The sequence below is a fragment of the Eretmochelys imbricata genome, chromosome 2 (assembly GCF_965152235.1).
Source record: "Eretmochelys imbricata isolate rEreImb1 chromosome 2, rEreImb1.hap1, whole genome shotgun sequence".
In the NCBI taxonomy this organism is placed as follows: Eukaryota; Metazoa; Chordata; order Testudines; family Cheloniidae; genus Eretmochelys; species Eretmochelys imbricata.
In genome coordinates, this window is record NC_135573.1 from 260799430 (window position 1) to 260813341 (window position 13912).

Sequence of the window (13912 nt, forward strand, 5' to 3'; positions counted from 1 at the left end):
TTGCTGTGTTAGGTAGGAACTGCAAGGCTGTGGTACAAATCAAAATACTGGATAATCACAGGTCCCATCCAGGAATGTTGGTAGCAATTTAAAATTCAGACACATGGAGTGAGAAAAGGAACTTTGTAATATGTGGTCAAGCCTAGGATCCTTGAAGTATTATTTCTCAGACATGGGCATTCACCAGTCTGGATGGCTTACATGGGTCAGACACAATGAAGGGGGTTTTCCTGTCCTCTGAGTTCTGTCCTGTATCGAGACCAAGCAACCACCAGATGCTAACTTTCATTCATGAATGACCTGGACTGGTTCTTAAGTCTAAGAAAAAAGTAGCTTCCCGTGATTCAATAGGAAGGGAATTTTGATTATCAACAGGCCTGAGTAGTCTTGCAGATCAAGCTAAGTGGAATGAGAAAAAAAAAGCTGAAGAGCCTATTAAAACCACTTTAAAAATCTAATTTAAAGAGTATATCTAGTAGGATTATTTTTATTATAAATATATTTGTCTTGACAAGATTACCTTTTTAAATGTACAATTTAAAGGTAATACAACTGACATGACTGCGAATGAGGAACTTGAGAGGGAGAAAACTCATCTAGACGTTACAGTGGTGGCTGTTTTAGAAATGCTTAAAACAGAAGGAGTTTCATTCCCATAAAGAAGCGGGAACACCAACATGAAGGAGGGGGAGTGGAGAAGAGATGCAGGTTGGAAGCAAAATGATAGCAGGAGGAAATTAGTACTAAAGTCTATATAACAACATGACAATGCAAACACGCATTTTCACATAATACTGAAAGTTCATGTTATATCTGTAGCACATGTTCAAGTTGCAGTTATATTATAGGATGAAAAAAACCCCAATAAATATGATAGCCAACCCTTGAAGTTAAATTAATCCCAGCAGGATAAACAATTCTGTGAAATTAAGACCAAATAAACGTGGTAGCTTACTGTATGCTGAAGCCACGTCCTGTTGCTGTGCCTCGATCAGGATACTGTGCCAGAATTAAGGATAATGCCTTTAGTCTCTTCCTGCATTCCAGAAAGTCCTGGTTGAGATGAAAATCCGTGGAGGCTGAAAGTGGAAGTCCGTCCCTCACTCTCACCACACAAGCAAAGAGGATCATGGACATCCTCCACAAGAGTATTCATGAGGACAACCTGGAAATAAATGTATTAAATTAAGATTGCATCCATTTACATAATAAGCTACTATGCAAGGATATATTGTGTTAAAGCACAGATTTAACTCTTTCATTGCTGCTTCTCAACAATACTTCTTGTACTGCCATCATCTTTTAAAGATGATCAAGAAATGTGAGGTTTTTTTGCTTTTTTAAATTAGAACTGTCCCTTTTTCTGCTTCTTGCTGATGTATGACGACGACCAGAAAATGTTCTCTCCTTGAAAGAATTCACCAATTTCTTCCCGATAGCATTTTACTTTAGAAATATCAGGAACACTGGAAGAGATTTTGAAAGACAAAAATAGCACTTGGACATTAACTCACATTGATTATTATTACTATTAGTCATTACTATTAGTCTTCCTGTCAGTCATCAAACGGTTCATCTACACCCCAAATGATGGTGTGTTTGCAGTGCAGATAGACATAACCATGCTAGCTTTAATCTAGCTGGTGCAAGTAACAGTAGTAGTGAGGACACGGTGCTTCGAGCTTCAGCACAGGCTAGCCAACTCAGTACCAGCCCGCCAGGGATTCTAAGTACATACTTGGGTTGCTATCCCTGGCCAGGGTCCATGCTGTCACATCTTCGCTGCTATTACTCACACAAGCTAACTTAAATAACACCTCAATCTGTACTGCAGACATATTCTTACTGTCACAGACAAGTCCTAAATTCCTAATGTAAAAAACAAACAGGAAATAATTTTTTTGTCCAAAAACTTTCAAGACTTTTATATATTATATAAAAATCAAAAGAGAGGACAACCCTAATTCTTCTTGTGGAAAGGGATCTGGGGATCATAGTGGACCACAACCTAAATATGAGTCAACACTGTAACACTGTTGCAAAAAAAGCAAACATCACTCTGGGATGTATTAGCAGGAGTATTGTAACCAAGACACGAGAAGTAATTCTTCTACTCTACTCCACACTGATTAGGCCTAAACTGGAGTAGTGTGCAGTTCTGGGTGCCACATTTCAGGAAAGATGCGGACAAATTGGAGAAAGTCCAGAGAAGAGCAACAAAAATAATGAAAGGTCTAGAAAACAAGACCTATGAGGGAAGATTGAAAAAGTTGGGTTTGTTTAGTCTGGAGAAGAGAAGAGTGAGAGGAGACATGGTAACAGTTTTCAAGTACATAAAAGGTTGTTACAAGTAGGTGGAAGAAAAATTGTTCTTCTTAACCTCTGAGGATAGGACAAGAAGCAATGGGCTTAAATTGCAGCAAGGGTGGTTTAGGTTGGACATTAGGGAAAACTTCCTGTCAGAGTGGTTAAGCACTGGAATGAACTGTCTAGGGAGGTTCTGGAAACTCCATCATTGGGAATTTTTAAGAGCAGGTTAGACGAGCACCTGTCAGGGATGATCTAGACAATACTTAGTCCTGCCATGAGTGCAGGGGACTGGACTAGATGACCTTTCGAGGTCCCTTCCAGTTCTATTATTCTTCCTTAGCAGGCCACTTAATATCCCATGGAAGTCAATTAAGTGTCAAGTGCTACCTGGTACATTCAAGAAGAACAGCAGATATGTCCCTCAAAAATGTACCATGAGAGTTCAGCAGCAAAATGCTAGAAGACTAAGGCATCAACTTACACATCATCTCAGAAATAGAGAACTCAATGGATCATGTGAAAAAGCTTGTCAGTGAGCTGATCAGCATACTTCAATATTCTAGGAGGTATGCTTGCCTAGTAAAATTAGTTTGCTTCAGGACAAACGCTTTGTACAATAGAATCACAGGACTGGAAGGGACCCTCAGAGGTCATGTTTTCCAGACCTTCAAACATTTTAGTTACTCTTCTCTGGACTTTCTCCAATTTGTTGACATCTTTCCTGAAATGCGGTGCCCAGAAGTGGACACAACATTCCAGTTGAGGCCTAATCAATGCAGAGTAGAGCGGAAGAATAACTTCTTTTGTCTTGCTTCCAACATTCCTGCTAATACATCCCAGAGCGTACCACTGTTGCAAAGAAAAAGAAAAGAAAAAGAAACATTGTTCACTCATATTTAGCTTGTGATCCACGATGATGCCCAGATCCCTTTCTGCAGTACTCCTTCTAGTCAATGGATATTAGTGTTCCTAGACATAAAGGATCATCTAGTGTGAAATCAGAATTGTATATATGATGTAAAGTACATCTAATGCCCAAATTGTATTTAAACTTTGTTTTACAGTAGGAAAAAAAGAGACAAAATTCAGAGAACTTAAAAGGTATTTTCTCCATCCAATTCATATTAAAAAAATTACTCAGCATCGTAGGCAAAAGCAGTTAATGTGGAGAGGGCAATAAACTCTCAATCATAGTCAGAATTACACTGTATAACTATGGGGTTTGGCATGCGAACTGGCCACAATATCAAAAAACAGTAAGCAACCCAATTACACATAATTCAACTTTTTTTGTTGTTATGAAACTAGACAACCAGAGGGAGCAAATCCTCCATTCTTAGAATACTGCTGGCGTTTGTGATATGATTATATGTATCAGAACTATGAAGTTATGATGTTACCTAATTAAAATATAACCATGCAAACCATTGTTGCTACCACTGCTATAGAATTGCAGCAAACCTTATAACTCATGACCAGAAAGTGTTAAACAGCTTGCAAGCTGAATGACGCAAAGCCGACCTTTAAAGACGTTAGAAATGTTAATTAGGGCCACTGCATGCTAAATAGGCTAGAACTTTGAAATGCAAACCTTTGTTGTTAGAAGTTGGAGGTAATATTGTGTGTATCTTAGATGCAACCCATGTAATCTGGACAGTTCCTGTCTGTCACTATAACTATTGATTCAGAGATCAAAATGGAATATTAACATTTATATGAATCTTTGGTAAAATAATGTCATTATCTATATGTCTCTTTAAAGTTTGTGACAGACTGCCTACTGGATAAATTGCCGTATGTTAATTTTAGGTTTCAGAGTAGCAGCAGTGTTAGTCTGTATTCGCAAAAAGAAAAGGAGTCTCTAAGGTGCCAGAAGTACTAACAGATTTATTTGAGCATAAGCTTTCGTGAGCTACTGCTCACTTCATCAGGTGCATTCAGTGGAAAATACAGTGAGGAGATTTCTATACACAGTTACCATACACACTGTAACGAGAGTGATCACTTAAGATGAGATATTAGCAGCAGGAGAGTGGGGGAGGGGGAGGGAACCTTTTGTAGTGATAATCAAGGTGGGCCATTTCCAGCAGTTGACAAGAACGTCTGAGGAAGGGGGGGGGATAAACATGGGGAAATAGTTTCATCCAGACTACACCACACAATCCATTGTCTACAGCCAAGCTCTACGATACAACCGCATTTGCTCCAACCCCTCAGACAGAGACAAACACCTACAAGATCTCTATCAAGCATTCTTACAATACCCACCTGCTGAAGTGAAGAAACAGATTGACAGAGCCAGAAGAGTACCCAGAAGTCACCTACTACAGGACAGGCCCAACAAAGAAAATAACAGAACACCACTAGCCATCACCTTCAGCCCTCAACTAAAACCTCTCCAACGCATCATCAAGGATCTACAACCTATCCTAAAGGACGACCCATCGCTCTCACAGATCTTGGGAGACAGGCCAGTCCTTGCTTACAGACAGCCCCGCAACCTGAAACAAATACTCACCAGCAACCACACAACAGAACCACTAACCCAGGAACCTATCCTTGCAATAAAGCCCGTAGCCAACTGTGCCCACATATCTATTCAGGGGACACCATCATAGGGCCTAATCACATCAGCCACACTATCCGATGAAGTGAGCTATAGCTCACGAAAGCTTATGCTCAAATAAATTGGTTAGTCTCTAAGGTGCCACAAGTACTCCTTTTCTTTTTGCGAATACAGACTAACATGGCTGTTACTCTGAAACCTATCAGAGGCTTGTTCACCTGCACATCTACCAATGTGATATATGCCATCATGTGCCAGCAATGCCCCTCTGCCATGTACATTGGTCAAACTGGACAGTCTCTACGTAAAAGAATAAATGGACACAAATCAGACATCAAGAATTATAATATTCAAAAACCAGTCAGAGAACACTTCAATCTCTTTGGTCACTCGATTACAGACCTAAAAGTGGCAATTCTTCAACAAAAAACTTCAATAACAGACTCCAACGAGAGACTGCTGAATTGGAATTAATTTGCAAACTGCATACAATTAACTCAGGCTTGAATAGAGACTGGGAGTGGATGGGTCATTACACAAAGTAAAACTATTTCCCCATGTTTATTCCCCCTCCACTCCCCACTGTTCCTCACACGTTCTTGTCAACAGCTGGAAATGGCCCACCTTGATTATCACTACAAAAGGCTCCCCGCCCCCACCCCACTCTCCTGCTGGTAATATCTCACGTTAAGTGATCACTCTCATTACAGTGTGTATGGTAACACCCATTGTTTCATGTTCTCTATGTATATAAATCTCTCCACTGTATTTTCCACTGAATGCATCCGATGAAGTGAGCTGTAGCTCACAAAAGCTTATGCTCAAATAAATTGGTTAGTCTCTAAGGTGCCACAAGTCCTCCTGTCCTCTTTTTGCCTATGTTAATTTGTGTAACTAATTACTGGTGGTGCTTAAACAAAAGGTTACATCAAAAGCCTATTGTTTACTAACCTGGTCTGCATGGTCAAGTGGATGCTAGAACACTGTATAAAAAGACCCGTTGGTCCTGATTCTGTTATCTCAGATCTGCTTAAGCTTCATCTGGGAAAGTTTGAGTCGCAAGAGTGAGGTCCCAGTTATGCTGGTACATCTTGACTATGATATTTGGACATTAGACTATAACCTATGAACTGAATTCTAAAGGAACTCTTCGCAACTACAAAGTTCACCATCTCTGCTAGGAATCTGAACCTCAATGGATTGAACTCATATCTGTATGTATATTGATCTTTTAACCATACTCTTGTTTTTTAATAAATTTTAGTTTAGTTCATAAGAATTGGCTGTCGCGTGTATCTGGGTAAAATCTGGAATATTCAATAACCTGGGAGGTAATGCGTCCAATACTTTGGGATTGGTAGAACCTTTTCTTTTATATGATGAAATAAGATTTTCAGAAATCATCATATTTGACTTAGGTACATGGATGAAGGCCTGAGGCTGGATCACTTTAAGGGAACTGTATTGTTTGGACTTCTGAGTAATCAGCAAGGTAAATAAGAAGCTGTTTTATGCTGGCTTGGTAAATCTAAGTATTGGAATATCCACCAGCTTTTTGGGGTTTGTCTGCCCCATTCTTTGCAGTTCACCCTAATTGAGAGACCACAGCTGGTCCCCACTGGGACCCTGGTCACAGTAAACAAAGAAAGAACCACATAGGGCTTGCATGCCATTAAAAAGAGAAAAATAGTCATTTGTTAAATTGAACAACACTACAAAAGTGTTACTGCTGAGCTTTTAAGATGGAGAGTAAAAAAAGTTAAAGCAGTTAATGTTTCTTGACACTATCTGTCTCACAGCTTGTGTTTAAAATAAATGATTTTGTTTAAAAAAAAAATCAAACTAAGCTCCAAAATACAAAGATACATGAGAGTGAAACATCACACTGACCTTCCATCTGCTCTCATAATATCAATGTTTAAAACAAACAGTGCACAAACACGCCCAGACTTTAACCTACTGAAAAAAGTTTGTTGGTTCAGAAGAAGTATAAATATTAGCACGGTTAACTTTCAACTGAGATCAGCTCCTCAAAACTGCAAAATTCTCTCAGTTACTGGGTGCTATTCCTAACAGATTAAGATGAATTTATCTAAAACTGTTTCAGATCTATATAAAACAATGAATGATATAGATGAGGTACATCGGACGCTTCTACTTACCCTCTTGTAATAGAAGAGCAAGGGGACATTCAGTTAAATGGAAAGGCAACAAATTTAAAACAAAAACCCTTTTAACACATCACATAATTAACCTGTAGATCTCTTTGCCTCAATAAATCAGTGTTGCCAAGATATTAGGATTCAAAAAGGGATTAGACATGTGTATGGATACTGAGAACATGGACAGCTACATTACCTAGAATGAACCACTTTTCATCATTTTCTAAGGAATTGTGTACAACTTTTAAAAGCATCTATTCATGAGCAGAAGAGAGAGACTTACGTATTCTTGATTGATTTGGGGTTTTGTTAGAAATCTGCTTGGGCCTGGATTAGAGGTTAGCGCTAATGTCACCCCATAAGATACAGGGCAAATCTTAAGATTTAACTCACAAGTTTGTTCCATACACAGAGAGGCAACAGCTTGTCATCAAGACACTGAAACACTTAGGCCCACCTACATTGCCAAACAAGGCTGCAAATTAGGCAGGCTCTCTCCATCTACTCTGCCCACAAAACCAGCCTCACACCCCATTCGTTTGTCTGCTCTCACTTTCACCTTTGTTCATTCCATGCTGCCCCACAGGCACAGAATGCCTTCCAAAAACCTGTTTCCCAACCCACCTCCTTTCTGCTTGTTTAAATTATCATGGCATGTATTTACTTGCAGGTGTCATGATAAAGTTAATTCTTAAGAGAGATTAATGGACTCATCAGGATGTGTACTTGCCTGAGTAACTGCACGATCTTATTACTCTAACCCTTGTCTACCTCTCTTCTTCCCCAGTCCCCTTTTCTGTCTGTGATCACTTGTCTGAATTTAGGCCCCAATCCAGTGGTTGGATCTGTGTAGCAGACCCTTGCACACATGCAGAGCCTCACTGAAGCCAACTACATTCAAAGATCCAGTTGCGAAATTGAAGCCTGGTAATACAACATATTTGTGCCAGGGACGATGTCATCCAACAAGAGACTGCTGAATTGGAATTAATTTGCAAACTGCATACAATTAACTTAGGCTTGAATAAAGACTGGGAGTGGATGGGTCATTACACAAAGTAAAACTATTTCCCCATGTTTATTCCCTCCCGCACTGTTCCTCAGACGTTCTTGTCAACTGCTGGAAATGACCCACCTTGATTATCACTACAAAAGGTTCCCCCCCACCACCCGCTAGTAATAGCTCACCTTACCTGATCACTCTTGTTACAGTGTGTATGGTAACATCCATTGTTTCATGTTCTCTGTGTATATAAATTTCCCCACTGTATTTTCCACTGAATGCATCCAATGAAGTGAGTTGTAGCTCATGAAAGCTTATGCTCAAACAAATTTGTTAGTCTCTAAGGTGCCACAAGTACTCCTTTTCTTTTTGCGAATACAGACTAACACGGCTGCTACTCTGAAAGATGTCATTACTGTTTCTGTTAAACACCTATCATACATTTTGGTGCTCAAAATTAAGAAAGCAATAACGTGCTCACAGTATTTTAATTTATAGCCCCCACACACTCTACTGAAACACATTCAATAAAAAATATTTTGCCAGTCCAGCTATACTACTAGTATAGACTGGACATAACGTCACAAACTTTTTTTAAAGGGACGTTTCAACAGAATAGATGGGAACTTACATAACAAACAAGGTACGTCAAATTTCAACATGAATGAAATACACTTGTATATCTAATAACATTCCAAGGATATGCTTTTTAACCTAAGGCTCATGTAAAGACTAGTCAGTGTATTGTGTATGACTGAATTAGACATTTACTGTAGTATTATTGCACCCCCTTCATGGGTAAATTAGACCTCCTATTTATCAGACAGGCCAGACATTTTCCATTACATTTTTTCATATTTTGCAATTTAGAAAATGTATCCACCCAAAAGACTCTGAGCACAGATGCAGAAAGCTGCCTGGGTGTCCTTTTAAGCAAAAAATTCCTCTACTGTTGAAAAAGTTTGTCTTTGTTTAGTCAGAATGGGATGGTTGGTAGCACTCAGGAAGCAGGAGTGTCCTGACTCCAGTATCTGTTCTCCTTCTCATTGCTCATTTGAGTCACCTTTTACCTATGGAAAAGCTGCATTTAGGTCAATTTCAGCCCAATAATTTACTAACTTCGGGTTACTGGGCCAAGTTGTGCCCTAGGCCATACCCACACAATCCCACGGAAGACTGTGGGAGAGCTGATAAAAGTTACATCAGTGCTCAGGAAAGCTTTAGAGGAAGTTGAGGGTTGACGACTGTGCATTTGATTAAAATTTGTGTTTTGCTACATGTAATGCACCTTTGATCTCATTTTCAGATGGACCAAACACCCACAGCTTCCACTGACTGCAGAGGGACCTGTGGGTGCTCAAAACCTTTATAGGTCTATTAGGCTCAGAACAGTCTAAACAAACATAAAGGAAGTATGCAGCTTCATCAGCATTCCCGCCCCCTGCCATACATAAAGAGTCTGTCTTTCCTTACACTTCGATAACACCGTTATATGTAGTATAATCGTAGCCAGGTCAGTCCCAGGATATTAGAGAGGCAAGGTGGGTGAGGTAATATCTTGTATTGGACCAGCTTCTGTTGTTGAGACAAGTTTTTGAGCCACACAGAGCTCTTCTTCAGATGTGCGAAAGGAACTCCCAGCATCATGGTGAAAGGCAAGGTGGAACAGATTGTTTAGCACATAGATAGCACAAATGCACCATGAAACCAATAACATACCTCAATGATATTTTCAATCTCGGACAGGCAACCTAAAATTCCTTATAGATTTCCACTACAACTTCAACAATCATGATACATCCTTTAAACCAGTGGTTCTCAACAAGGGGTCCAAAGCCCCCTGGGGAGCCGCGAGCAGGTTTCAGGGAGGCCGCCAACCAGGGCCAGCATTAGACTCGCTGGGGCCCACGGTAGAAAGCCAAAGCCCCACTGCATGGAGCTGAAGCCTGGGTCCTGAGCCCCGCCACTTGGGGCCGAAGCCTGAGAAATATAGTTTCGCGGGGGCCCTGTGGCATGAGGCCCCAGGAAATTGCCCTGCTTGCTATACCCTAACACCAGCCCTGGCTTTTATATGCAGAAAACCAGTTACTGTGGCACAGGTGGGCCGTGGAGTTTTTATAGTATGTTGAGGAGGCCTCAGAAAGAAAAAGGTTGAGACTCTCTGCTTTAAACTCTCTCTGGAACAATCCCACACTAGCATCAGCTTCCTGGACACCACAGTCAGCGTCAACCATGGAATCCTGCAGACAACCATATACAAGAAATACACGGATCACCACACCAACCTTCATAGAGCCAATAACCACCCCAAACACTCCAAGAAACCTGTTATCTATAGGCAGGCACTCGGATAGCACAGAATCCAGGATATACACCTTAACACATTTAAAACCGTCTTCACCAAACAAGGATACTCCACCAGAGAAGTAAATTGCATCATGCAATGGGCCACCCAAATACCCTGAACGAATCTGCTTCAATATGGAAATAAAACCCCCTCTGACCCTACACCCCTTGTTATTACCTATCACCACCCCACACTGGAACCCACACTGGGTATCATCAAACAACTACCACCCATATTCAATAGGGACCCCATCCTGAAAGAAATCTTTCCTGAACCCCCTCTTCTGGCCTTCAAACAACCCCCAGCCTCTCCAAGCTCATCACCAGAAGCAAGCTCCCCACAGACCAGGACACACCAATTCAAAGCAAACATGCAGACATAACACCCCCGACAACACATCTTTCAAGATCAATGGATCCTACACATGCCAATCACAACATGTGGTATACCTCATCCAGTGCACTCAATTCCCCAATAGCTATGTGGATGAAACCAGACAATCACTACACTCTCAAATGAACTCACACAGGAAAATGATAAAAGACAAAATGATAAAAGACCCATCACCTGTGGGTGAACACTTTTCACAAAATGACCGATATCTGACGATAGTCCTCACCCTTAACGGAAACCAACACAAGAGCCAGGGAGCTTAAATTTATTACTTTGCTAAACAACAAAAATCATGGACTGAACACAGACACTGGATTTAATGTCTTATTTTACAACAATCTGTAACCCAGGAAACCCCTTTTTTTTGGTCCTATGACTGCAGAGGTGTTAACAGACCTTTCTACCTTGAATGGTCCGTTACAATATGTTCTAATTACTCATATTAACAATATGTTCCACTGTGCATTTTGCTGTGCCACTTTGAGTTCCTTTACCAGACCTAAAGAAGAGCTCTGTGTGGCTCAAAAGCTGGTCTCCCTCACCATAGAAATTGGTCCAATAAAATATATTCCCTCACCCACCTTGTCTCTCTAATACTGTTACAGTTTTTCATGCAAATAGAGTCTTGTTGACTTGAGTTACATAGGGACCAGTCTCCCAAAGCATCCAGCAACTACATCTATTGGCCCTTTACTTGCCCCCTTTTCCACAATCACACCTATACTGTGAACAACTAGAACAAAAATTGTTCTCGCAGCACAGGAAGAGCTAAATTCCAGACCTAGCAGGATTTTTGCAGTTTGGGAGCACAATACAATCCCATCCACAAACGAAGTCTTCAAGACATCAGGGGCATGTAGTGCTGTTTCCAAGTGTCCCAACACAGTTGTTTTTATAACAGGTAGTCAACAGGCGGACTGCAGGCCAAACCCAGACCACCGGACACTGTAGAATGGACCCCAAAATCGATGTACTCATTTTTTTATTATTATTTTTTCTGGAGTCTGGACCTTGACAAAAAAATAACTGACTACCCAATTTATAATATAGACAAGATCTAGTGCCCAACACATTGCCTTTCCGTAACCAGGCGTTTCTCCAGCAGTGAGCTGCCAACAAGGGCATCTCCTCCATGCACATCCACTCAGCAGTGTTGCCAACTCTCAGGATTTTGTCATGAGTTTCATGATAATTATTGTTTTCCTTAAAGCCCCAGCTCCTGGAATCAAGTGGATATGTGATTATTTCAGCCTTCATTCTTAGAGGAAAAAGTAAGTAAGTGTCTAACCCTCGTGGCTGTGGAGAAAGCTTCAAAATGTGAGCCCAGGGCACCCTAAAGGCTCAAAATGCAGAAGGCAAATAAACACACCAAATCTACTGTTTTTACATAAAAACATGAGGTTAAAATCAATCTCACGTTTTTTGGTGAGAATGACGCATGAACTTTGAAGATTTGGGGTTGACAGTATAGGTTCTGTATCCCCGCACCCCCACACCCACCAGCCTGCCCCCCACCCCCCTCAGTCTCCCTATCAGCCTCGCCACCAGCCTGCCCCCCCCACCAACCAGCCTCGCCACTAGCCTGCCCCCCCGGAACAGTCTCCCCCCGACCACCCTCTCCAGCCCCCACCGCTTCACCACTAACCTGCCCCCCGCCCTCCTCACAGCCTCGCCCCCAGCCTCGCCACTAGCCTGCCCCACCCAGCCTGCCCCTCACAACCTCACCACTAACCTGCCCCCCGCCCAGCCCCGCTCCCAGCCGCCTCCTCAGCCGGCCCCCCGCGCTGGCGGCTGCAGGGCTCTTACCTTCCCCACCGCGGGCCCCGTCGCAGCCCCCAGGAGGCGGCCCCACAACAACAAACCCGCCCGCCGAGACGGCGGCTAGAGCGGCCACCCCCACCCCGGAGCACGCCGGGAACGGGGGGGGGGGGGGAAGCAGGGGGGTCCTCCTGTGGAGGCTCGGCTCTTAAAGGGCCAGGCCCTGGCCCAAGGGCTTCCAGCTCGGCCCGCGTGGGACACGCCCCCCCCCCCCCGCAGATCCCCCGAGCCCCCGGCCCGGCCGCGCCTCCCGGGCCGGATCGCTTCGGGCAGCTCCCTCAGCCACGGGACGACGACGCTGGTCGCACCTGGCCGGGGGCAGCCCTCGCCCAGCCCCCTCTGTCTCGGCCCCGTCCTGACTCCCCCACCGCCCGTGCCCCTGGGGCCGCGCCGAGGCGCCCGACTCCCCCACCGCCCGTGCCCCTGGGGCCGCGCCGAGGCGCCCGACTCCCCCACCGCCCGTGCCCCTGGGGCCTCCCCCTGACACAACCCCTGGGAGCCTCTCTCGCAAGGACAGCACATTCCCACGGGAGGCCGTCCCTTCCCACTCAGCCCGCATCGAGTCCAGGGGTCCCCTCCCTGTCCTACAATACCGTTCAAAAGGGGAGAACCCTGCACATACCTAGGGCACTTCCCTGTAAATGAACAGCCGGTAGGGTAAGCATTTGTCCCAGTCCTGGGGATGCTGATCCCTAGAAGTCCTCAGTGTCATTTTCGGGGTCCCATTAAGTCTGGCCATCAGCTCATTGGACTGAGGGTGATGGAGTCAGGTGCCTAAATACCTGTGAGGGCTGGAGCCAGACTTCTTAAGGGGTGACTTTTTCCATGTTCGGTCTCAGCCCAGAGGTGAATTATTCAGGAAAGTTTTCAGCAAAAGGGGTTCAATTATTATTGGAGTTACATATGCCTGAAAATACTCACGCTTCAGCATTAGTGGTGTGCTCCATCAGACGTTCTGGGCATGGATAAATCAAACATCGTTGAAGGTAGAAACGTCACATGCGACTTGGTCCGTAGAGTAAAAATGAGATCTGAGGAATAAGCGTGATTTGAATGAAAGTGAATCTAATTTTTAAAAATGTATATTTAAAAAGGTAAATCTCATACACACCAGATACAATTTTGCATTCAGGACTATTGGGGGAGGGGGTGTGTCAGTCTAAAATTCTAGCAATTCTCATGCTTAAATGATATTATTATTTTACTGTATTACTTTACCGCATAGGAGGCCTAGTCGTGGATCGGGACCCCATTGTGCGAGGTGCTGTGCAGATAGCTTTAGGAGAGAAAGCTCCCAAAGAAGTCAAGCAGGC

The 13912-nt window shown here is 43.1% G+C and overlaps 1 protein-coding gene across 6 annotated transcripts in view; it reads right to left on the reverse strand.

Moving 5' to 3' along the window:
• The window catches only part of SEC22C (SEC22 homolog C, vesicle trafficking protein), a 38873-nt gene extending 26201 nt beyond the window's left edge, over positions 1-12672 (reverse strand). For 5 of the 6 annotated variants that reach the window (XM_077808436.1, XM_077808435.1, XM_077808433.1 and 2 more), the window contains exons 1-2: positions 12588-12672; positions 956-1165 (exon numbers count right to left, since the gene is read on the reverse strand). In XM_077808436.1, coding sequence (XP_077664562.1) covers positions 956-1137 — 182 coding nt within the window. In that variant the 5' untranslated portion in view covers positions 1138-1165; positions 12588-12672. Of the gene's footprint in view, positions 1-955; positions 1166-8231; positions 8256-12587 lie in introns of those variants that run through there. The other variant, XM_077808432.1, reaches the window with a different exon arrangement.
• Between the last annotated feature and the right edge of the window lie 1240 nt (positions 12673-13912).